The 24,143-nt window shown below is 47.7% G+C and overlaps 1 protein-coding gene and 1 pseudogene across 5 annotated transcripts; one reads left to right on the forward strand and one right to left on the reverse strand.

Annotated features, from left to right (window-relative positions):
- Window positions 1-5,549: 5,549 nt before the first annotated feature.
- LOC118637700 lies at window positions 5,550-6,406 on the reverse strand (annotated as a pseudogene).
- Window positions 6,407-13,162: 6,756 nt separating this feature from the next.
- On the forward strand, window positions 13,163-23,367 carry FDPS (farnesyl diphosphate synthase). Of its 5 annotated transcripts, none has more exons than XM_036272503.1 (10): window positions 13,163-13,198; window positions 14,319-14,481; window positions 15,844-15,984; window positions 20,693-20,773; window positions 20,925-21,047; window positions 21,414-21,502; window positions 21,589-21,661; window positions 22,322-22,399; window positions 22,496-22,630; window positions 23,110-23,367. In XM_036272503.1, exons 2-10 carry the CDS (start codon window positions 14,341-14,343, stop codon window positions 23,308-23,310), a joined length of 1,062 nt encoding a protein of 353 aa, XP_036128396.1. In that variant the 5' UTR covers window positions 13,163-13,198; window positions 14,319-14,340; the 3' UTR covers window positions 23,311-23,367. The 5 variants fall into 5 exon arrangements, with proteins under 5 accessions (XP_036128396.1, XP_036128397.1, XP_036128395.1 ...); XM_036272504.1 differs by having other exon boundaries at window positions 13,179-13,198; window positions 14,340-14,481; XM_036272502.1 differs by lacking the exon at window positions 13,163-13,198 and adding an exon at window positions 13,205-13,350.
- The last annotated feature ends 776 nt before the right edge of the window (window positions 23,368-24,143 follow it).

Genomic DNA, 24,143 nt, shown 5'->3' on the forward strand with positions numbered 1-24,143 from the left:
AAACAATGCTGCAATGAACATATGGGTGCATATATTCTTTCAAATCAGTGTTTTGGATTTCTTCGAATATATTCCAAGAAGTGCAATCGCTGGGTCATTAGGCAGTTCTATTTTTAGTTTATTTGAGGACCCTCCATACTGTTTTCCATAGTGGCTGCAACAATCTACATTCCAACTAGAACGACTTTCTTGTCTCATTCTTCTTTCTGTTCAGTTAAATTTACATACATCAGCCCTGGCCCGGTAGTTCAGTTGGTTAGAGCATTGTCTTCATGTGCCAAGGTTTTGGGTTTGATCCCAGGTCAGGACACATAGAAGAATCAACCAATGGCCTGGTTGGTGTGGCTCAGTTAGTTGTGCATCATCCTGTGCACCAGGAAGTCATTGGTTTGATTCCCAGTCAGGGCACATGCCCAGGTTTCTGGCTCAATCCCTAGTAGGGGGTGTGCAGGGTGTGTTTCTATCTCTCCCTCTCCCTTCCTCTCTCTGAAATCAATAAAAATATATTTTTTAAAAAAGAGAGAGAGCCCTGGCCGGTTTAGCTCAGTGGTTGGAGCATTAGCCCGCAGACCAGAGAGTCTCGGGTTCAGTTCCCGCTAAGGGCACATACCTCGCGGTTGCAGTTTGGCCCCAGCCCCGGTTGGGGTTGTGGGTGGCAGCTACTCAATGTGTCTCTCTCACATTGATGTTTCTCTCTCTCTTCCTCCCTCTCTCCCTCCCACTCTATCTGAAGATAAATGCAAAAATGTCCTCTGGTGTGGATAGAAATATCTGAAAAAAAAAAAAAAGAGAGAGAGAGAATCAACCAATGAATGCATAAATAAGTGGAACAACAAATTGATGTCTCTTTTTTCTTTCCTCTCTCTCTCTCAAATCAATAATAATAATCAATACATCAATAACTACTAAAACCATTACATTTAGCACTACTAAAACAGATGCAACCAGGCCAGTGTGCCTCTTGCCATAATGCATCAGGAAGTACACGCCTAAGAATTCCGATTCTAATGCAGCCTCCCACCTAACTAGTTCACAGGGAATGGAGGGAAGAGTAAAACAAAAACTTCAGGATGTAATTAGCCGTATGGGCAATTCCACAAGACAGTGACTCAGTTTCAACAATAATTAAATAGGGGAGGGAAGGAGGAACTGTTTAGTTTTAAATGATTTAAGACACATACCAACTAACTACAATGTATGGACCTGATTTGAACAAAATAATTGCAAAATACATTTTTGAGATAATCCAGGAGATTCAAACATGGACTGACATTAGAGAATATTTTAGAAATACTGTTAATTTTGTGTTTTGCTTTTAAAAAATTCCTTATCTGCCCTGGTCAGTTTGGCTTAGCAGTTAGAGCATCAGCCGATGGACCAAAGAGTGGTGGGATTGATTCTGGTCAAGGGCACTTACCTTGCTTGTGTCCGATTCCTGGCCCTGGTTGTTGGTTGTGTAGGAGGCAACCAATCAATGTGTCTCTCTCACATCAATGTTTCTCTCTCTCTCTCCCTCTGTCCCTTCCTCCCACTCTATCTGAAAATCAATGGAAAAATATCCTTGGGCCCTGGCCAGTTTTGCTCAGCGGTTAGAGCATCCACCCGTGGACCAGAGAGTCCTGGGTTTGGTTCCCGCTAAGGGCACATACCTTGGTTGCAGTTTGTCCCTGGCCCTGGTTGGGGTCATGTGGGTGGTAACCACTCGATGTGTCTGTCTCACATCGATGTTTCTCTCTCTCCCCTCCCCCCTGCTCTATCTGAAGATAAATACAAAAATGTCTTTGGGTGAGGATAAAAAAAAAGAAAAAAGAAAAATATCCTTGGGTGAGGATTAAAAAAAAATTCCTTAGCCATTCAAGATACGTTCTGAAGCGTTTGTGGGTATAATGACATTCATATTGGGGGTTTGATTTAAAATATTCCAGCAAAGAGTGTGGTGGTTGGTGTTGGGAGAATAAAAGGGGGAAGTTTAATAAAATCAGATGGACAAAATGTTGACAGCTGTGGAAGCTTGGTGACAGTTCCATAGGGGTTCATGAGATTTTTTTTTATTTTTTATTCTCACCCGAGGACATTTTTCCATTTTTTGTACAGATAGAGTGGGAGGGAGAGAGAGGAAGAGACAGAGAGAGAGAGAAACATCGACGTGAAGGGACACATCGAATGGCTGCCACCGCACGACTAACCAGGGCCAGGGACAAACTGCAACCGAAGTACGTGTCCTTAGCGGAAACCGAATCCGGGCCTCTCCGGACTGCAGGCCGATGCTCTAACCGCTGAGCCAAACCGGCCAGGGCTCATGAGATTTTTTTTCTCTACTTTTGGGTATGTGACAAAAAAAAAATCAAAATTAATTCCCTACACGTTTATTGCTGGGGCAAACCCTGCGCTGTGCTCTAGGCGACAACTTTAAAGATGTCCCTGTCCTCAAAAAATTCCAGGTGGTGGAGAAGACATTCAGGCACGGCCCATATTTAGTGATCAAGTTACAACGTATGAATTTGGGCCACAGAGAGACACCTAGAGTGACGAGACATCTCCTACAGGAGGACTTTGGTTTGGCCTCTTAATAGAGATCACAAAACACAAGAGCTTAAATCACACTGCTCAGTGGTCTGGGATGCAGCCGGAAGCTGTGTGGCCTGTCATCACTGGAGCATCGCTATCAACCGTAGGAGGCAGAATGTATGCCACGACCTGTGAGATGCACATTATCTCCATTTTAGGTAGGAGGAAAATGACGTTCAAATGAACTCTAATCATATAGCCAATAAAGATTTAAACCAGGGTTTCACCCCAGGACTGGTTGATTGCAAAGTTGTGTTCTTTCCCTGAGTACTTGAGGCTTCTTTTTGAGTGTGGGAGGGGGTGGCTCTGAACACTTTCTCTCTTCCCAGGGACCTAGAGAGTTTAGGAGACTCTGGCCTATTGCCTTGCTAAGTGTTTCCCAGTGGATGTTAGGCTGGGCATTGGAGAGCCCTTCCTGACATGTTTCAATTGCTCTTCTCTCTGGGCCTGAGCTAGCTGGCTGCTGATACTGACTCCCATCAGACAACAGAAGACAAGCCAGGTAGATATTAAATTAGCTAGGAAACCCTCTCCTGGAGTTCACAGTCCTACTTCAGCACCTGACCTAGAAGGCATCTTTGCCCCAGCCTCCTCATGGACCCCGTTAGGGTCTTCCCCCTTCTTCAAAGTATCACTTGCTTTCTGAACTGCTCTGGGCTCTCTGGGACTCCTCTGCATGTCCCCTATCTGTATACTTTGTTAATTCCTCTTTTTCTCCACATCCCCTCCCAAGCCCAGGAACGAAGGGGGGAGCAGTGACCTAGGTAGGGCCTTGACAGATATTTGGCAAGGGAAGGAGGAGGTGGAGCCCAGGGAAGGGTCTACAGGCTCCTGGGAGGTGTTTGTGGTGAGAAGACTTGCAGACTTAAAGGCAGATGAAGTCAATTCTGGGTATGGTTCTGCCACTTCCGAACTGTAAAGCTTTGACCAAGGTATTCAGGCCACAGGGACACTCACTCTGAGGGCTCAATTAGATCATGTGTGTGAAAGTGCAGATTTCAAATGGGAATGACCCAAGAGCTAGTCCATAAACAAGGTATTTGTGGAGAGAATGAAGAAAAAAAAGAAGAGAGCTCATCTAGGGCTGTCTCCACTGGGCTCTGGGCTCCATTTTCTTCCATCTTCCTCCTGTTGTCTCGCTGAGACCTCTACCTGGTACAAAACGCAGCTCCGGGGATTTTTCCCTAAACGGGCTTAGCTCATGCAGAGGTACAGTAACAGTGTGAATGTGCCTGGCCAGCTGCTGCACTGGCTGAGTGGGGAAGAATGGGGTGATTTAGGGGTGGGGACTTTATGATACAGGCTGAGGAAACTGGAGTCAGAATTCCCTTCTGCTTTGTGCCTTCCCCTAGATCAGTGGTTCTCAACCTTCCTAATGCCGCGACCCTTTAATACAGTTCCTCATGTTGTGGTGACCTCCAACCATAAAATTATTTTCGTTGCTACTTCATAACTGTAATTTTGCTACTGTTATGAACCGCCATTGAAAATATGTGTTTTCCATATATTTTCCGGTTTGGCTCAGCAGTTGGAGCGTCAGCCTATGGACCAGAGAGTCCCGGGTTCAGTTCCTGCTAGGGGCATGTACCAAAAAAAAAAAAAAAGAGAGAGAGAGAGAGAAAGAAAAAAGAAAAAATGTGTTTTCCGATGGTCCTAGGCAACTCCTGTGAAAGGGTTGTTCAACCCCCAAAGGGGTCACGACCCACAGGTTGAGAACTGCTGCCCTAGAAGTTTCCTAGCACCCAAGGCTCTGATGACCTCTGATCTCTAATTTTCTTTGTAAAAGGTCTGAGCCGGTGGGAGATCACATCCACAACGCAAGGCCAATGTAGAGCAAAACAATTTTATTACATGCGCCTGGGTGCAGGCAGGCTGAGACCAAAAAGGGGTCAGCCTTGAATAACAGTTGGGGTGCAGGTTATATACTCTGCTTCTAGCTTCAGGCAGTTCCTGCTGACGTACTCTGCCTGGCCCATTGTCCACTTTGCAGTTGGACTGATCGGGTATTACATTCTGCATCTGCTGCGTGATTTACTGTCTTGCTGGTAATTCGATAATCCATACAACAGAACCTTGAGCAAAGGTCATGCAAGCAACACATTTTTCACAGTTTTTGCCTTTTGCAAGCTTTTGCTTTTGCCCTTTAAAACATTATTATCCCTGTCCGGCAGGTGGCTCAGTGGTTGAGCATCAACCCATGCACCAAGAGGTTGCTGGTTCCATTCCTGGCCAGGACACATGACCAGGTTGTGGGCCTGATCCCCAGTAGGGGGCATGCAAGATGCGGTCAATCGATGTTCTCTCATCATAGATGTTTCTGTCTTTCTCCCTCTCACTTCCTCTCTCTCTAAAAACCAATAAAGGGGAAAAAGAAGTAAAAAAAACCCAAAACATTATTAGCCCTTTCCTTTGAAGTTACAGGTCTCGAGTCAGTATACAGGTATTCCCTGGCTTGGCTGCCTCCACACCTCAACCCACTCGCAGGAGGACCAAAAGCCTTCATACATCTCAATTTGGAGACAAAAATGGGTCTCCATGATGGCTGCCCATTAAAAATAATACAAAACAAGTATTAAGGCAAAGAATAAAAAATTTGGATGACATAATTTACACAAAAGCAATGTTATCACCTTCATCTGTGTGGACTCGGGCAAGGACTGGCCATTCTTAGGGAGAAGTGAGTGGCTCTTGGGCAGGCAAGGGACTTCATGTAACAATGCATCTCGTGCTATTTGGAATGACTTACAAAAAGGAACAATGTACAAAGTCCTCAGCCACACTGTAAAACTTTGGGGATGCTCCCTCCAACAGACCAATGTCAACTTCACCGTTTCAGTTTTTAAATCCTGAATCAAAAGCCAAAAAAAAAAAAAAATTGATCAAACAAACAAAGAAAAACAAATAAAGCCATGCCAATCTCATCTCATTTTCTGCGCAAGTTAGGTTTTGTCAAGAAAGGATGTAACTAACTAACAGTCCTCCTAGAAGCATTTGCAGTGGACGATGGAGGGTTCAGATTTGTCATGGTCCTGCTTGCTGACCACATGTGCTGGAAGGTGGACAGCAAGGCCAGGATGGAGGCACCAATCCACACAGAGTAGTGTACTTTCTCTCAGGGGGCACGATGATCTTGATCTTCATAGTGCGGGGAGCCAGGGCGGTGATCTCCTGCATTCTATCAGCGAGGCCTGGGTACATGGTGGTCCCACCAGGCAGCACCGTGTTGGCATAGAGCTCCTTACGGATGTCAACATCACACTTTGTGATGGAGTTGAAGGTAGTTTCATGGATGCCACAGGATTCCATGCCCAGGAAGGAAGGCTGGAAGAGGGCCTAGGGACAGTGGAACTGTTTGCAGTGGTGGTGACCTGACCATAGGGCAATTGGTAGATCTTCTCCAAGGAGGAGCAGGAGGCTGCTGTGGCCATCTCCTTCTCAAAGTCCAGGGTGACATAGCACAGCTTCTTAATGTCACACATGATTTCTTGCTAAACTGTGGTGGTGAAGCTGTAGCCACGCTCTCTGAGGATCTTCATATAAGATAGTCGGTCAGGTCCTGGCCGACCAGGGCCAGATGTGGGACGGCATGGGGCATACCCCTCAGGGATGAGCATAGTGTGGATGACCCCATCACCAGAGTCTATCACAATGCCAGCATGGCCAGAGGCATAGAGGAACAGCATGGCCTGGATGGCCACATACATGGCTGGGGTGTGGAAGGTCTCAAACATGATCTGGGTTATCTTCTCATGGTTGGCCTAATTAGGGTTCAGGGGAACCTTGATGAGCAGGGTGGGGTATACCTTGGGGGCCATATAAGCTCACTGTAAAAGGTGTGACCAGTGTTGTTAAGTGGTTAGAGCACTGGCCTGTGTACTGAAGGGTCTCAGGTTTGATTCCCGGTCAAGGGCACATACCTGGGTTGCAGGTTCAATCCCTGGCCCCAGTTGGGGTCATGCATGAGGCAACCAATGGATGTGTCTCTTTCACATCAGTGTTTCTCTATCTCCCTTCCTCCTTCCCTTCCACCTTCTCTAAAAATCAATGGAAAAATATCCTCTGGTGAGGATTAACAGAAAAAAGGTGTCACATGAAAATTATAACTAAACTACAGCACAGCCATTATTCAGAACTGCCTGAAATAGAGCTGAATGGAAGTCTTATAACAATGAAATTAAAGAAGCAGCCACATCGAGACATAGGAGGGGCAGAGGTGCGAACAGGCTGGTCCCACACCCATGTGTGGCGGATAAAAATCAGGAGGATAAAAAAATTCAGCTGTGAAGGTCCTCCCTGAGAGGTGAGGGGTCCCTGTCCCACACCAGGCCCCCCGCTCAGGGTTCCAGTGCCAGGAAGAGAAGTCCCCATAACTTCTGCTATAAAAACCAGCGGGAACTGAGGCTCAGGGAGGCTGAGGTTTCTGGAGCCCCAGGCAGCTCCTCTTAAAGGGCCCGCGCACGGACTTACTCGGACTTGCTCCCTCTAAGCTTGGAGTGGAGGCAGCATTAAAGGCTCCAGAGACAAACAGGGAAGAACTGAGCTGTTTGGCCTTGAGATGAGGGCTAGAGAGGCAGCTTTAAAATCTCTCAAACAAGCAACATCTGGTCTCAGCAAACCCCATACCTGCAAACCCCATACCTCTCGTTAAGTGGCCCCAGGATCGGCACTAGAAGCAGCCAGCCTTGGTTTACTCAGTGTCCTAATTTTTCCTCCTTGAGTATTTTTTTTTCAATGTCCTGTCTTTCTGTAATATGTATGTCCTTTTCTTTTATTTTTTAAATAATTTTTACTTCCTCTGCATTCTTCTTCTTCTTCTCCTTCTCCTTCTTCTTCTTTGGGTATGTGCCCCTAGCAGGAACCGAACCCAGGACTCTCTGGTCCGTAGGCCAATGCTCCAACCACTGAGCCAAACCAGCCAGGGCTGCATAATCCTTCTTTAAGTTGCATAGACCCGCCCTGGCCGGTTTGGCTCAGCGGTTAGAGTGTCGGCCTGCGGTCCGGAGAGACCTGGGTTCGGTTCCCGCTAGGGGCATGTATCTCGATTGCAGTTTGTCCCCGGCCCTGGTTGGTCGTGTGGGTGGCAGCCGCTCGATGTGTCCCTTTGACGTCGATGTTTCTCTCTCTCTCTCTTCCTCTCCCTCCCACTCTATCTGTACAAAGAATGGAAACGTGTCCTCGGGTGAGGATAAAAAAAAAAAAAAAAAAAAAAAGTTGCACAGACCCTCTGTGACTGTTCTAGTTCCTCCCCTGACATTAACCTGAGAGCTGGCTCAATCTATGTGCAGTCTGCACACTCCCCAGTTTTTCTTCTCCTCCTCCCTACTCAGATCCACACATTTCTGTTTCTCTCTGCCTTCTCCCTTTCCCTGTGACTTTACTGGACATTGCCTGCCTCTCAGGAGTTCAGAAAGCTTGGTGTAACCTAAGTGGGTAGTCTGGTGCAACTGGTTGACTGAAGTCCAACCCAGAGCCTCTGGGACTATCAACCTCCCATCGGGCAGTGTCCATCAACCTTTATGGCTTGCTTCTGCATGGCTAAGTCATTTTCTGGTGTATCTGGTGAGGCCACGCTGGTTTTAGGGCTGGAGCTAAAGTTCCAGCCCTAAGACATGGTCCATATGACATGGTCCAGAGTTACTGCTGCTGCCCCAGCATACCTGATTTTTTCCTGGACATAGCTGCTCCCGTCCGTGAACAATACCTCATCTGATGAAGTCTGGGCAGGCTGTTTGCACTATGTCGATTGCCTCCAGGCAGCGGAGGTTTCTCCAGGTCATCATCTGGAGGCAGTCTGGCAGGATTGATTGCCTGCGTCTTGTGGAACTTGATGTGGGGCTGGCTTGGAGTGGCAGTGGCCAGAAGTTAAATAATCACTGGAGAAGATCATGTCTGAGTAGGGGGTATGGGCACTCCAGCAAAACCAGAAACAAATGAGTCACAGTATTTTTCTCAAAGTCTATAGTCTTCTTTGAAGTCCAGGGATAGGTTAGGGGCCCACTGGCCCGCTCAGGACTGAGTCTGCTGCACCAGTATCTACCAGGAAACTAACAAGTTTGTCCCCTATTGTCTTGTTATTCTTGGCCCCTGATGGCTTAGTTGGAAGGAGCCCTGGCCCTGTGATTTTTCTAAGTTAAAGACGGCTTTTTACTTTGTTCCTCTACACCTGACTTTGCCCTTGTCTTTTCTATCTCTAATCGGAACCTAGGTCCTGACCCTTCCTCATGTTTCCCTTTCTAGGGTGATCCCTTTCCTTGGGCCCCGTTTCCCTTAAGGCTGCCTTTATTACCTTTGCTATTCTTTTATCTTGCTTTTCCCCCAGGGGTGTCACTTTATTATATCGCTTTGAGCTATAGGAGAACATGGTGAAAAGTGTCCAAGGAAGCCCTCCTCCAGGCAGTATGTGGGTCTCACAGCGGGCGGAGGGATGGGAAAATTTCCTCTGACCCCAGGTTTTCAAACGGACACAGGAAAGAAAAGCATCCGTGTTACCCGGGGCAGAGTGTTTTTCAACTCTCCAAGAGCACTTTGCACCCACACCCAACTCCCCAAAACTCCCCAAAGTTAACAGCATCATGGGAAACCTGCATTGTTGCACTCACTGCCACCAAACCTGAGAGCCACTCTGAGCTGGCACCAAAGGAACTTGCCACTTCCGTGGCTGGACTGCTGTCCTGGAGGAACCCTGCAGCCCCTGTGGCCCCGGCAGCCCCTGGGTGAGTGCCTGCACACCGGCTGCTGCCTGTTTCCCAGGACAAGAAGCTCTCTGCACCAGACTCTGTCCCAAGGAGCGAGCGAGCTAGCGGCGGGGCACGTGTCTGCACAGTGGCAGAGACGGCCCCTTCTGGCCGCTCCCCCTTCTTGGTGCATCTGCCACAGCCATCAGTGTTTTGGAGCCTGGGTGCGCAGGGGAGTTTCGCCTCCTGTGAGAGGGGTGGAAGGACGGGGGTCCCATCCCCATAGATTAACAGGCAAATGATCTAAAATATAGGATTTAAAAAAAACCTGTGTTGCCCTCAGAATCTTTCCATTCGATAAACCGTGCACTTTGTTGGGGCCTAGAAACCTGTCCTATTCCTTGTAAATCGACCACAGAAACATTTGCTCCTTTATCTAAAATACCTTTAAATTCCTTTCTATTCAAACTGAGCTCTATTCTGGGGAGACTTTGGATGATTAACTGTGCCCAATAGGCTGTCTGTGGAGCTGCATCCTCCCTTTCCCCGCAGTTCCTTTGATAGCACTTTAGCACTTTCCCAGCCGCCTGATGAGGCAAAATCACAATTTGTGCCATCCTAGTTTCAGGTAAAACTTGTACAATAGTATTAGTAGTTTGGGCCATAACTTTTATTTCCCCCAAATAATCAGAATCAATAATCCCAGACAACACTTGGAACACTTTCATAGTGAGACTTCTCCCTCCTAAGATTAAACCCACTGTTTCTCATAGGTAGGCTGTTTAACTATTGATGTGCCGGTCTCTGGATCACTTATTACTCTGTTGTCTGCCTGTAGCAACTGAGCTACAAAATCTTGATATGGCTCTTCAGGTCCTTATCTGATGGATGTCAGATCTCGTGAATTCTCCTATTTTGTTGGGAGTTCTTTCCCGACCTTTAAAGTACAAATATTAATCTGGTGATATGCCTGGAGAGCAAACCCCAGCTGATCTCGAAGAACCTGATATTTCCCTGCACCCGTGAGCATTTCCAAAGAAATGGGTACTCTATGCTTTTGATTGCATATGGCCTGCTCACTACTAATCTCCATCCAGTTGTTTTTCTTTTTTATCCTCACCTGAGGACAGTTTTCCATTTTTTGTTCAGATAGAGTGGGAGGGAGAGAGAGAAAGAAACAGCAATGTGAAAGGGACACATCGAGTGGCTGCCACCCGCATGACCAACCAGGGCTGGGGACAAACTGCAACCGAGGTACATGCCCCTTAGCGGGAACCGAACCCGGGTTGCTCTGGACCACACGCAGGCGCTCTAACCACTTAGCAAACTGGCCAGGGCCATCCAGTTATTTTTCCACATCAGATAGTCCTCTGGGGTAAGGCAAGCTTTCACTAATGTTTGCCAGTGTCCTGGGACTAAGGTTTCACTAGAAACATTCTAATAAACTGAACACAAGAGAGCTGTGGGCCCATACATAGTACAAGAAGATTTGAGATCTTTTAACATCTTAAATGGGATGGGCTTGTGCAATTTTAATATTTGACCTGGATTGTTCAGGTCCGACCCCTCTGTCACTGGAAATAATAAAAAACCCAGTGATACTGTCTCTGGCAGGTCTTGCCTTTCTTAGACCCATCTGTAAGGGAGAGAGCACAGGGGCACTAGAGGGATCTTTGGGCCAAGTCCCTGCATCCCCTCCGGATGGTAAGAGCTATTTTTGCAAAACTTTTTGTAACATTAAACCCCTTATCTGAATCTTCCTCAGTGAGGTGCCACTGATTTCGCTCCATCTCTCTTTCTAGTTCTCTCTTATGACTCTGGGAATAAAGTTTCAGCAGGGGGATTAACCGCTCTCACAGCCTTAGCGGAAGGCAGTGGGATAGTCTTTAAAGACTCATAGCCTTTCTCAGCTTCCGTCAAGTCTTTGACTACACCTTGTTTCCCCACCTTATTAGCCTCCTGCAAAGGATCAAGACAATCTCTAATTAGGGCTCAAAGAATAAATGTTTGCGCCAGAAACTTGTTCAGGCCTTTTGCTGTATCTCTGCCTCACAGGCACTTTCCTAGCTTTTCCCAGGTTTCTCTTGGGGCCCAGTTGGGGCCCACTACCAGTACTTGTGCCCTGGTCTGGAGGGCATGGCTCTTTAACTATGGGGGTGGGTTTCTCATTAAATTAAGCCATTGATCAATAAAGGGGAATTGGTCTGGAAGTCCTGGATCCCCTGTGACCCGATTCCAAACTGCCTGCACTAACTCAGGGTTAAAGGATCCCATGTCAGGCCAGCCCACCCCGAATGTGGGTCAATTTAATTTACAGAAGGTCCTTAACTTTCCTCTTCAAATCCTTCCCTAAGAACGTTTACTATGCAACCCAATGAGGTCTTCTGGGCATTAGGGCTGCTGTCCATGATTAGACTAACCGTAACAAAGTTGAGAGAGACACAGTAGAGGGGCAGATGAGGACAAAAACAAGGAAAGACACACAAGACAGAAACTTTCGGTTCGCCCGCCTGGCCGCTCCCCTCGTGGGGATTTAGGTGCCTCTTAGCTTCGGCAGGTCAGTATAAGCCCCTGACTCAGATCAGGTTCGCAGGGAGGGACTGTGTCCCCCAGAACCTGATGCTGCCCTGAGCTGTATGAGGTCACCACGGTCTTGCAGGTTGGGGCTCACTCAGACTCTGTAGGCTTGCACCGAGCCACACAGACCACACAGACATTCACATTCATTCACACACTGACATTCACCAGAGTTGAAACATTCCCTCCATTAGGGCTTGCCCTACCTGGCGGCCAGAAGACCTGAGAGGTGATCAGTCTCTCCTTCCACCTCAAGGGTGGGCCTGTATTCGGGATCCTGGTCCCTAGGGCACTCACCAGTCCTGAAGCTGGACCCGTTAGTTTCCCTCAGCAGCCGGGGTAGGGCATGAGCCTCGCAGGCAACTGGCCATGGAGCCTGAAACAGCAGGAACCAGAAATGACCAGGGCATGCGCTTCCCTCATCACAGGGCTCCATGGAGTGCCCCTGGGCTCACCTCACTGGTGGTAATCGTCTGCTCCTGTGAGTCATTTCCCGGTCAGGGAACAAAACGGTTACAGAAAAGACTCAGACAGAACACTGGAGGAAGCGAGGAGGTTCCTTTATTCATGCATGCGGACCCAGAGGAAGCAGTCTCCAAATTCTAGGTCCCAAGCTGCAGGGCATGCCTAGCTTTATAGCAGGCTGGGCGGACAGGAGGCAAAAGGGAACTTGCTTTTTCTTTCTTTCTTCTTCTTCTTTTTTTTAATCCTCACCCAAGGAAATTTTTCCATGTTTTGTTCAGCTAGAGTGGGAGGGAGAGAGAGAGAGAGAGAAACATCGACGTGAAAGGGACACATCGAGTGGTTGTCACCCACACAACCCAACCAGGGCCGGGGACAAACTGCAACCGAGGTACATGCCCTTAGCGGAACCGAACCCGCGTCTCTCCGGACCACAGGCTGACGCTCCAACCGCTGAGCCAAACTGGCCAGGGCGGGAACTTGCTTTTTCTAAAATGGCAGTTTACTTCTATCAGTATAGGTGACACCCAAGAACCAGACTGGAGGGCATTCCCAGCCTCTCTCACAATCACAACTGTTGTTTCACATCCCATCCCATCCCATCCCATCCACCCTTCCCTCCTCTCAGTACGGCTCCATTAAGGCCCTGGGCAAGCCCTGCCATTGGCTCTCGGTTACAGGGCCCATGCTCATACGAGGGGTAGCAGCCAATCAGCCAACTCGTCCCCGCCCAGCCAGCCTGCGTTAGATCGCGCGTTCTGTCCTTCCCGCGGCATGCCGGGAACTGTAGTCTAATGAGGCATTTCTGTCTATAGTGAAAGAAGATCAAGAACTACTAGACCCAGATCGCTGAGCGCGGAGTGGGTATAACTTTAAGAATTTCCGGCCAACGGAGCCAAGAGCGGCATACAGAACAGGTGAGAGTGGTTGTGGGCTGAGTCCGAGGGCAGGGGTTAGCGATTCAACCTTACTTCTGGAGCCGATACTTTGAGTCACAGGAGTCCCTATCTATTGGGTCGGAGTTTCCCGTTTTGGGCGTCGGTGGACCCGACTGGCTTACCCTCGCAAGGTGCGGAATCTCTGGAGCTCTGTCGTGTGCTTTCCCGGCACCTTCCTCAATATACCCGAATCAGGTTTGATCTACTGCGAACCCTCCTCACTCGCCCAGGGTTGCTCCGAGACTGTCTCCGCAGTCCCAGCGCTCCCCGTGGGGGTTGAGATGCCTAGTCTCAGAGCCCCAGACCACTTGGCCGTAGCACTGAGGAGTTCCGGCTCTTCTTGGGGCATCTCAGAGCCTCCACACCCACCCCCTCCCTTCCTTCCAGGCGAGATCTGGGTTCTAGATTTGGCGCTGCCACTGCCTACGTATCTTCTTACCTCCTAGAACCTCAATGAAATAGGATGATTTAAGGGTCCTAACCGCCCCTAGCCTGAGGAACTTTCCTCTGGGCCCTTCTAGCTGTACACTAGGATTTGTGGGAAGCCAAAGAGGGAGCTGATGGTTGAGGAGGATAAAGTTAGGTGGCAGTAAGTTCTTGCCATCTTATTTTAAGTGTGATCAGTTGAGTCTCAGCCAACAGCCATACTTTTTGTTCCCTGTATTTCCTTCTTTCTGTAAATGCCTAAGCTCTGTTCAGACGAGGGTGGGTCCAGGGCCTGGAGGTAAACGGTTGGGGGTGGTATGGGTGACCATGGAAGCTGGCTCTATGCATCTGCCTTTGGTGCTTGTCCCTGCAGGGAGTGCTCGGTGCCTCCTCCCTGTGCCACCCCCTGTCCCCATGATGCCCCTGTCCCGCTGGCTGAGATCTATGGGGATCTTCTTGCTACCAGCCTCCTGCTGGGTGCCACGGGAGAGGTGGCTGGGTCCCCTACAGCGGCTCTCCCTTGTGCGCCAGGGCTCAGTACTGGGGGCATGGCACAGTGCCCGCTGCTGGTGCCAAGCATGGACAGAGGAGCCTCGGTGAGTGTGATAGGGGTGAAGGTCTTTGGGGAGGGGAGCAGCAGAACAGGTTTCTGATTCATCCTCCCTCTCCTCAGAATACATTACTCCTCCCTCAGAATGAATGGAGACCAGAAATTGGATGTTTGTGATAAAAAAAAGCAGGATTTCATCCAGCACTTCTCCCATATTGTCAAGGCATTGACTGAGGATGACATGGGACACCCAGAAACAGGAGATGCTATTGCCCGGCTCAAGGAGGTGAGGGATTTGTGACTTGAGGGAGTGAATCTTTGGTCATTCTATGTATGTGTGGAACTTTGAAACAGTTTTGGGGGTACTTTTGACAGGTGTGGGGGCAGGCTTTTACCTGAGTGACTCCAGGTCAGCTCTGGTGGGGCCTGTACCACATCAGTTCTGCCTTGTGGTTCTGCTGGGCCATCCAAACTGCTTTGCATGGGTGGAAGCCCCTGAGGGTGAAGGCCAGATATCGTAAGGTGTTACGTTGGCAGGTATCAGGGAGGAAGGCGGTCTGAGGTGGGCCTGAGTGAAGCTAGTATATTGTCAGAAACCTCTTTTCTGGGATAGTAACTATTGCTGGGATACTTAAGTTACCTAATTCTTTTGGAGTATCTAGTAATTATTTTATTAATGCTGTCTCATTTGTCTGAGGGGAACCAAGGGAAAGGAGGATGTTTGTTTACACTGGGATGGAGCTTAAAAGGGAAATATTTCCAGTGAATTAGATCTGGTTGTCAGCAGGGCAGCAGAAGGCAAAATGAACAGGTAAAGACACCATTGCAGGAGTGGGGGATGGGTCCCCCAACTTGCATCCTCTCCAAGCTCTCCTCTGACTAACTTTGAGGGGTGGGGGCTTGTCTTCAACACAGTGAGAGGCTTTTCTCCTTTTTTTTTTTTTTTTATCCTCACCTGAGGACATTTTTCCATTTTTTTTTGTTCAGGTAGAGTGGGAGGGAGAGAGAGGAACAGAGAGAGAGAGAGAAACATCGATGTGAAAGGGACACATCGAGTGACTGCCACCCGCACAACCGACCAGGGCCGGGGACAAACTGCAACCGAGGTACACGCCCTTAGTGGGAACCGAACCCGGGTCTCTCCGGATCACAGGCCAACGCTCTAACCGCTGAGCCAAACCGGCCAGGGCGAGCGGCTTTTCTTTTGCAAATCGGTTGAATTGTGGGTAGAAGAAAGGGTCTGGGAAAGGAGGGATGTATTATGAGGGGAAGTCTAAGAGAGGTGGGGATGGGGCTGGAACCTGAGAAGGAGAAACCTGAGCATGCCAGCCAGTACTATAGCATGAACAGAGTTTTCCCTGGTTCAAGCCCCACCCTGGACTTGGGAGCAGGTTTTAACCTGCCCTATTATATTTATTGAGGAATACAATGCAGAGAGAACCTGGGGACTGGGGAACTCTTCTGTGTTCCAGGACTTGGGGGAAATAATCAAGAGAGTAGAAATTTCAGACTCTCCCTGGAGAAGGAGTCAGGGTTAAGGGGGATTTTAAAGTTATACCATGGTTGGAAGTAGGACCAGGCAAGAAGAAATCTCAGAGTAGTTGCTTTGTGAATCCTGATACCCTGTCCCTCTGGCTTTGCTCCTCAGGTCCTGGAGTACAATGTCATTGGAGGGAAGTACCAACGGGGTATGACTGTGCTGACAACATTCCAGGATCTGGTGGAACCAAAAAAACAGGATGCTGATAGTATCCAGCGGGCCATAACTGTGGGCTGGTGTGTGGAACTGGTGAGAAGGATGGGGGAAGGGCAGGAGGAGAGGTTTACCAGAATGTGGGGGTGCCTTGGGTGGGAAGGGGAGGGATGGTCCTGAAACTCATTTCTTGGTTATTTGTGATTCTGTGCCTCTATTGTGCCACAGCTAAATTTAGACAGTGAATTACTCCATGGGTTAACAAATGTGGCGAACCTCTTTTGCCAGTAGGTACATATTTCGCCTGCAGACTACCTGTGGGCCAGGGCTTTGGAACTGGGCATAGAGGCATCAGCTCTGTGAGTAAAGTGACACAGTTCTTCCAGAAGATTATTCCAAAGCAGAGATTGAAAACTGGCAACCCATTGATAGTTTTTGAGACTGTTTTAAAATTAAGTCTCATGCCCAGCTAGTGTTGCTCAGTGGTTGAGCGTCGACCCATGCACCAAGAGGATGCCAGTTTGTTTCCCGGTCAGGGCACATGCCCAGGTTGTGGGCCAAATCCCCAGTGGGGGGCATGCAGGAGGCGGCCAGTCAATGTTCTCTCTCATTGATGTTTCCATCTCTTTCTCCCTCTCCCTTCCTCTCTCTCTAAAATCAATAAAGAAAAAAAAAAACTAAAAAAAAAAAATTTAAATCTCCTAAATTTAACAAAGAAGGGATTTCACGTAAAAATTCAAATTTCTAGCATCACTTAGAAAATTGCTAGATCTGGGTCCAGATTACCTATTGCAGCAATTGGCCAAAGTTGAACTGAGGTCACTTCCTCAAGAGAGGGAATGTGGTCTCTTGTTTGGGTCTGTCTCTCTTTGCTTCACTTCCCATGTTCCTTGTCTCCTCTGCCCAGCTCACTTGGCCCCAAAAGGTGTATGGTTTGCAGATCTGGCTTAAAGCTTTCATTTGTGACATGGGGACTGGATGCTGGGAGGGGTGCAGTGAGCCCAGAAGGGAAGACGCTAAGGTCTTGGTAGATGATGGATTATGCTGACGTAGTTCTTCCAGAAGATTATTCCAAAGCAGAGATTGAACTAGGTCACTTTCCTCCTGGTCTAAGGAAAGGAGCAGCTGGCTTGGGAGCAATGATGAGCTCAGAGCCAGCCACTTTGTAATCTTAATACTGGCAGAGCAGGTAGAACTGTCTGTCCTGTGCGTATTGAAACTCCAGTCATGGGAGATAGGAGCTTGGGAGATAGGGCTAGAGAGTGAGTGGGGATTTGCCTCCAAGGAAGTAAAGGGACAATGGTATCACTGAGGGACAGGGCTCTGGGTGACTTGGGTGTTGCTGTAGGGATCAGGAGGGGCCGAGGAGCCCATACACTTGGAAGTGAGAGGCAAGGAAGTAAGGGCAGGAGGATCAGGGCTGAGAAGAATAGCAGAGCTGTGGGGCCATGGGAGGGGAGAACTTGAGGGCCAGCAACTCACCTGTAGAATCAGTTCTTATTAACCCTACCTGCAACTAGGTTCACCTGGGAGTGTCTTTTTTTTTTTTTTTCTTTGTTGATTTTAGAGAGAGAGGAAGGGGGAGAGAGAGAAACATTGATGTGAGAGAACATCGATTGGCCGCCTCCTCCATGCCCTTCACTGGAGATTTGGCCCACAACCTGGGCATATGTCCTGACCAGGAATCGAACTGGTGACTCCTGGTGCATGGGTAGATGCCCAACCACTGAACCACACCGGCTGGGCTGGAAGATTTTTATTTATTTATTTTTTTAGAGAAGTTTTAGGTTTATAGCAAAATTACACACAGCGTACAAAGTTCCCATATCCCCCTGCTCCTGTCCACAGTTTCTCCCATCACTGACATCTTGTATTAGTGCAGTATATCTGTTACAATGAATTATTATTAACTTAAGTCCGAAGGTTACAGTAGGGTTCATTCTGTGTTATACTGTTCTGTGAGTTTTGACAAATGCATAGTGTCTTGTAGCCACCATTACAGTATCATACAGAATAGTTCCACCATCCTGAAAATCCCCTGAGCTCCATCTATTCACCTCCTTCCCCAGCCAGCTATCACGGGAGTGGGTTTTTAAAAACATGGCTGAAATGCTATCACTTGTCTAAGATGCCATTTGAGCTGTCCACCGTTTTTACTTGGATGATTTTAGTTATATTTTCTGCTTTTATCTTCTATCTACTTCTACCTCATCTCCTTCAACCTCTTATTTTTTCTATTTTAGCATTGGCTGCCTAAAAACAAGGACATTTGCCTATATAACCACAATACCATTATCACATCTGCCTTTGTCTGTTTGGGCTGCTACAACATACCAGAGATTGGGGAGTTTATAAATAACAGAAATTTATTTCTCATAGTCTGGAGGCTGGGAAGGCCAAAATCAGGGCACCGGCATGGTGGGGTGAGGGCCTGCTTCTTGGTTCATAGCTGGCATCTTCTTGCTATATTCTCATGTGGTGGATGTGGCTAGGGAGCTCTGTGCTGTCTCTTATAAGGGCACTAATCCCATTCATGAGGGCGCATTCTCATGACCTAATCACTTCCCAAAGGGCCCATCTTCGAAAGCCATCATCTTTGAGGGTTAGGATTTCAATATACAAATTATAGGAGATACATTCAGACCATAGCAATATCTAAGATATTTAACATTGATATAATAATATTATAGTAAATTAATATATGTGTAATATAATGTTATATCTAATGTATAGTTCATATTTAATTAGTCCTAAAGCTCCCCCAAATGTATATTATAAGTAATATTTTTAACATGATCCAGTCAAGATTCATTGTATTTGATAGTTTTCCTTCCATCTTTAATCTAGAAGAGTCTTCTCAATCATAACTGACTTTTTTTGTGTGTGTGTGGTACGTGCCCCTAGCAGGAACCGAACCTGGGACTCTCTGGTCCACAGGCTGACACTCAACTGCTGATCCAAACTGGCCAGGGCCATAACTGACTTTGTATTATTAATCCTCCCCTGAGGATATTTTTCTATTTATTATCAGGTAGAGGGAGAGGAAGGGAAGGAGGGAGAGAAACAGAGAGAGAGAGAGAGAGCAAGAGTGAGAAAGAGAGAGAGAAAGTAAACATCCATGAGAGGGAGAGAAACACATCGACTGGCTGCCTCTGCATGACCCAACCAGGGCTGGGGATGAACTGCAGCTGAGGTACGTACCCTTGACCGAAATTGAACCCACGACTCATTGGTCTGCAGGCCAGTGCTCTAATCACTGAGCCAAACTGGCCAGGGCCATAACTGACTTAAAAAAAATGTTGTTATTGATTTTAGAGAGAGGAAGGGAGAGAGAAACATTGATGAATGAGAAACAACGATGGGCTGCCTCCTGCAGCCTACTGGGGATTGAAATCCTGGAAAGTACCCCAACCAGGAATCCAACTGGTGACCTCTCTGTGCCTGGGACAACGCTCAATGGAGCCACACTGGCCAGGACATTTTTTTTTTTTTTTGCGTTCAGGCCAGTTGTTTGGTAGAGGGGCTCACAATCCAGTCTGGATTTGTCTGATTATTTCCTCATGATTATAATCAGGCTATACATTAGCTAATAAGACCTTGACCAGTGGTTAGAGTGTCTGCCCACACACCGGAGGGTCTCGTTCAATTCCTGGTCAAGGGCACATACCTGGGTTGCAGTTTCGATCCCCTCCCTGATTGGAGCACGTGCAGGAGGCAACCAATCAGTGTGTCTCTCACATTGACGTTTCTCTCTCTCTCCCTCCAACTCTGTCAGAAGATAAATGGAAAAATAATATCCTTAGGTGAGGATTTAGAAAAAAAGAATATTTAGGCCCAGTCCCTGTGGCTCAGTGGATTGAATGTCATTCCATGGACTGAAAGGTCTGGTTTGATTCCTGGTCAGGGCACATGCCTGGGTTGCAGGCTCAGTCCTCAGTGGGGGATGTGCTGGAGGCAGCTGATCGATTTTTCTCTCTCACATCAATGTTTCTATCTCTCTCTAAAAAATCAATTAAAATATATTAAACAAAATAAAAGAATGTTTAAAGATGTTTAAGATCCATGGGTTCAAGTTAGCAGGAGTCAGACTTCAGTTCTGTACTATTATACCTGCACCCCCAAACTTAGCTCTCTGAGGTGGGGCTTTGGTCCTGATCATTGGAGTGTGTAAGCAGAATGCCGGGGATGACATGGGAACAGCATTTTGTGTCAGAAATCATGCATGTGAAGTCAAGTTGCATGAGGAAATCTTACTTTAAGTGTTCACTGAAGTTTTCGTAAGAGAAGAGTACAGTATGTAAAGATGTTTCATCACCTCCCTGATACCAGGGATCGTCTAGGGTTGCTTGTCTGGAGATGTCAGAGATCTGTTGTAGTCTCTTACTCTGAAAACAAGAGTGTTTTGCCCTGGCCAGTGTGGCTCACTGAGTTGGAGCATTGTCCCATAAACCAAAAGGTTGTGGGTTCAATTCCCTGTTAGGGCACATACCTATGTTTTGGGTTTGTTCCCTGGTCAGGTGTGTATGGGAGGCAGCTGATCAATATTTCTCTCTCACATCAGTGTTTCTCTCCTTCTTTCTCTAGAATCAATTTAAAAAAATATTCTTGGTGAGGATTAAAAACAAACAAACACAAGAGTGTTTTAGTTGGGAGGCTGGAGCCAAAGAAGTCATATAACTAGCCTTGGCCTCCCCATCCTGGCCTTCCTTCTCAACTCAGTGATCCTCCAGATCATGTCTGTTGCTGGTGGGAGAGTAATAAGGAGCCTGGGGGGGTCTTATTCCACTCTTCCTTCTCCTCCTAGCTCCAAGCTTTCTTCCTGGTGTCAGACGACATTATGGATTCATCTCTTACCCGACGGGGGCAGATATGCTGGTATCAGAAGGTAAAGTGGGCAGTAAAGTAGGGAGCAGTGGGTGTGGAAATGGGTCACAGGAAGGTGGTTACATAGGACCTTTTGAGGTGTTCAGAGTGACAGATTCTTGGTATGAACCTAGGCCAGAGACTGATTGCTTGTTTTTCTGTTTCCCTTACAGCCAGGCATAGGTTTGGATGCCATTAATGATTCTGTGCTTCTGGAAGCATGTATCTACCGACTGTTGAAGCTCTATTGCCGGGAGCAGCCCTATTACCTGAACCTGATTGAACTCTTCCTGCAGGTACGCTGCAGACCGGAGCTCCCTGCCCAGAGGCTGCCCTCAGTAGCGTTGGCCTCTACAGGACATTCTCACGTAGCTGGTTTCATGGCATAGGGAATACCTAGTTTTGCATGGAAGAGGAAGAAAGTGAGGGAGTTGGGAAGGGTGGTGATAAATAGCAAGGAGTGGTCTCTGTCCCTGTGTGATTGGAAGGAGTGGTAAAGGACTGTGTATGTGTGAATATGGGCCTTGAGTTCTGGTGCCCTCTCTCCCTCCTGTTGCCCTTCTGACTGCCCACTTATTAATTGGTATGGGATGTGGTGCCCAGGATTTCGGGCTTCCCCAGTCCTGGAGAAAACCCAGTTCATGGGCCATTTTTTGCCTTAGTGTTCCTATCAGACTGAGCTTGGACAGACCTTGGACCTCATCACAGCCCCACAGGGCAACGTGGATCTTGGGAGATTCACTGAAAAGAGGTGAGAGACAATGGGAACCATATCTGGACAGTGGGGGAAGGCTCCAGGTGGGCATTTTGAGGATTTTATCTTCTCCCCCTACTTAGGTACAAATCTATTGTCAAGTATAAGACAGCTTTCTACTCCTTCTACCTTCCTGTAGCTGCTGCCATGTATATGGTGAGTGAGCCTCCCCACCCCCGCTGTCTGCTAATGTTGGCTTTTGGACAGTCTTGTGCCCCTACTTAATGGCTGTGTGACCTTGAGCAAGTTACATATTCTCTTTGACTATTTCCTCAGCTGTAAGATGAGATAAAATCCCCGCCTCACAGAATTGTTATAAAAGTTAAGTGAGATATAAAACAAACAAACAAAAAGTTAAGTGAGGCAAATGATATGAAAGTGGTTGGTCCATCACAGAGTATGGACAGGAGTGGGGAGGAGTTGATTTAGGCTGAGAGGAGTGGATTTATAGGCAGTGAGTGGGATTGACTGCCTACCCTGACCTTACTTCTCCAAGTTTCCTTTTCATCCTGAAAGAAATTGGAAATGGCAAAAAGATTATGAAGATGAATCAATGACCCTTGTACTGAGCCTCATGAAAAAAGAGATAGTCTGAGAACCTCCATAGTGGATTAATCTCTGCCTGCAGGAAGGCTTAGCTGAAATTAAGTAGGATGGAGGTTGGACCATCATTTAGGACTTCCAAGATCAGGGAAACCAGGGATGTCTGAAAGGAGAGCAGAGAAGATTTGGGGCTGCACTTGGGCAGGACCCTACAGGAGGAAGCAGCCAGGAAGACGAAGGCACCTTTGGTGTCTGGCTTACTTTTCACTGTAGGCGGGCATTGACGGGGAGAAGGAGCATGCCAATGCCAAGAAGATCCTGCTGGAGATCGGAGAGCTCTTTCAGATTCAGGTAGGAAGATGAGGCACTACCAGAGAACAGGCTCTGACTTGCCTCCTCCTCTATCTTAGAGCCTCTTCATGTCTCCTTTTCTGCTCCCCTGCCCAGGATGATTACCTTGACCTCTTTGGGGACTCCAGTGTGATGGGCAAGATTGGCACTGACATCCAGGACAACAAATGCAGCTGGCTGGTGGTTCAGTGTCTGCAACGGGCCTCTCCGGAACAGCGTCAGATCCTGCAGGTACCCAAGAGAGGGTTGTGGATCCCTGAGCTGATAAGGGGATAGAGCAGTGGTTCTCAAGTGGGGGCAGTTTTGTACCCCAGGATACATTTGACAATAGTAGACATTTTTTGTTGTTAAAACTTGGTGTGTATGCATGTGCTAAGGTATCTCTCTAGTGGGTAGAGGCCAGGAATGCTACCAAACATTTACAGTGTAAAGTTTCCCACAACAAAGAATTGTCTGGTCCCAAATTTCAACAGTGCCAAAGCCGAGAAACCCCTGTGCTAGGGGAAGCTGAGGGCTGAGCCAATATCTGAGCATTTGGAATGGGGAGGGGAAAATTTAACATCCTAGACACTCAGAGACACGAAATTGGAGGCAGGAATCAAGTGAATGGCATTGGAGATGTTCTGGAATATATGGATGAGGGGTTTGGAGGGGACCTGGAAGCACTAGAGGAAGGTTAATACTGTTTTCCTGTCTCCAACCCCTTCTAGGAGAATTATGGGCAGAAAGAGGCTGAGAAGGTGGCGCGGGTGAAAGCACTCTACGAGGAGCTGAATTTGCAGGCTGTGTTCTTGCAGTATGAGGAAGACTGTTACAGCCGCCTTATGGATCTCATTGAGCAGTACTCTTCGCCCCTGCCCCCAGTCATCTTCCTGAGGCTAGCACAGAAGATCTACAAGCGGAAAAAGTGACCTAAAAACTGCCAGGGTGGGGAGGGCAGGCTTTCAATAAATGACAGTAAATCCTCACTTAACGTCAGCCATAGGTTCTTGGATGCTGCAGTGAATTTTGCTATATGCTAATTGATATAGATTGACAAGTTAAGTTTCTATGGCCTATTTCTGGTCCCAAAAACATCACCGGTCCTGGTTGGTGTGGCTTGGTTGGTTGGGGTGTCATCCTGTGGACTAGAAGATCGAGGGTTGGATTCCCAGTCAGAGCACATACCTAGGTTGCCAGTTTGATGTGTTTCTCTCACATGGATGTTTCTCTAACTCTTCCTTCCTCCCTCTCTAAACAAAATCAATTAAAAAAAAAATCAGCCCGGCCAGTGTGGCTCAGTGGTTGAGCATCGACACATGCACCATGAGGTTACTGGTTCGATTCCCATTCAGGGCTCATGCCCAGGTGTGGGCCCGATCCCCAGTGGGGGTATGCAGGAGGTGGCCAATCGATGTTCTCTCTCTCATCGATGTTTCTATCTCTCCCTCTCCCTTCCTCTTTCTCAAATCAATAAAGAAAACAAAAATTAAAAAAAAATCAAGCCCTGGTCAGTTTTGCTCAACGGTTAGAGCGTTGGCCTGCAGACCACAGAGTCCTGGGTTCGGTTCCCGCTAAGGGCACGGATCTCGGTTGCAGTTTGTGCCCGGCCCTGGTTGGGATTGTGTGGGTGGCAGCCACTCGTGTGTCTCTCACGTCGATGTTTCTCTCTCTTCCTCCCTCTCTCCTTCCCGCTCTATCTGAAGATAAATGCAAAAACGTTCTCAAGTGAGGATAGAAAAAAAATACTGATTATGCCCTGGCT

The sequence above is a fragment of the Molossus molossus genome, unplaced genomic scaffold (genome assembly GCF_014108415.1).
Source record: "Molossus molossus isolate mMolMol1 unplaced genomic scaffold, mMolMol1.p scaffold_m16_p_20, whole genome shotgun sequence".
In the NCBI taxonomy this organism is placed as follows: Eukaryota; Metazoa; Chordata; class Mammalia; order Chiroptera; family Molossidae; genus Molossus; species Molossus molossus.

Bases quoted from the DNA above. Each gene is read 5' to 3' on its own strand.
- FDPS (XM_036272501.1), top strand. From the start codon at position 14,060: ATGATGCCCCTGTCCCGCTGGCTGAGATCTATGGGGATCTTCTTGCTA. The intron at 15,985-20,692 runs GTGAGAAGGATG...TTCTCCTCCTAG, and splicing joins TGGGCTGGTGTGTGGAACTG to CTCCAAGCTTTCTTCCTGGT. The intron at 20,774-20,924 runs GTAAAGTGGGCA...TTTCCCTTACAG, and splicing joins AGATATGCTGGTATCAGAAG to CCAGGCATAGGTTTGGATGC.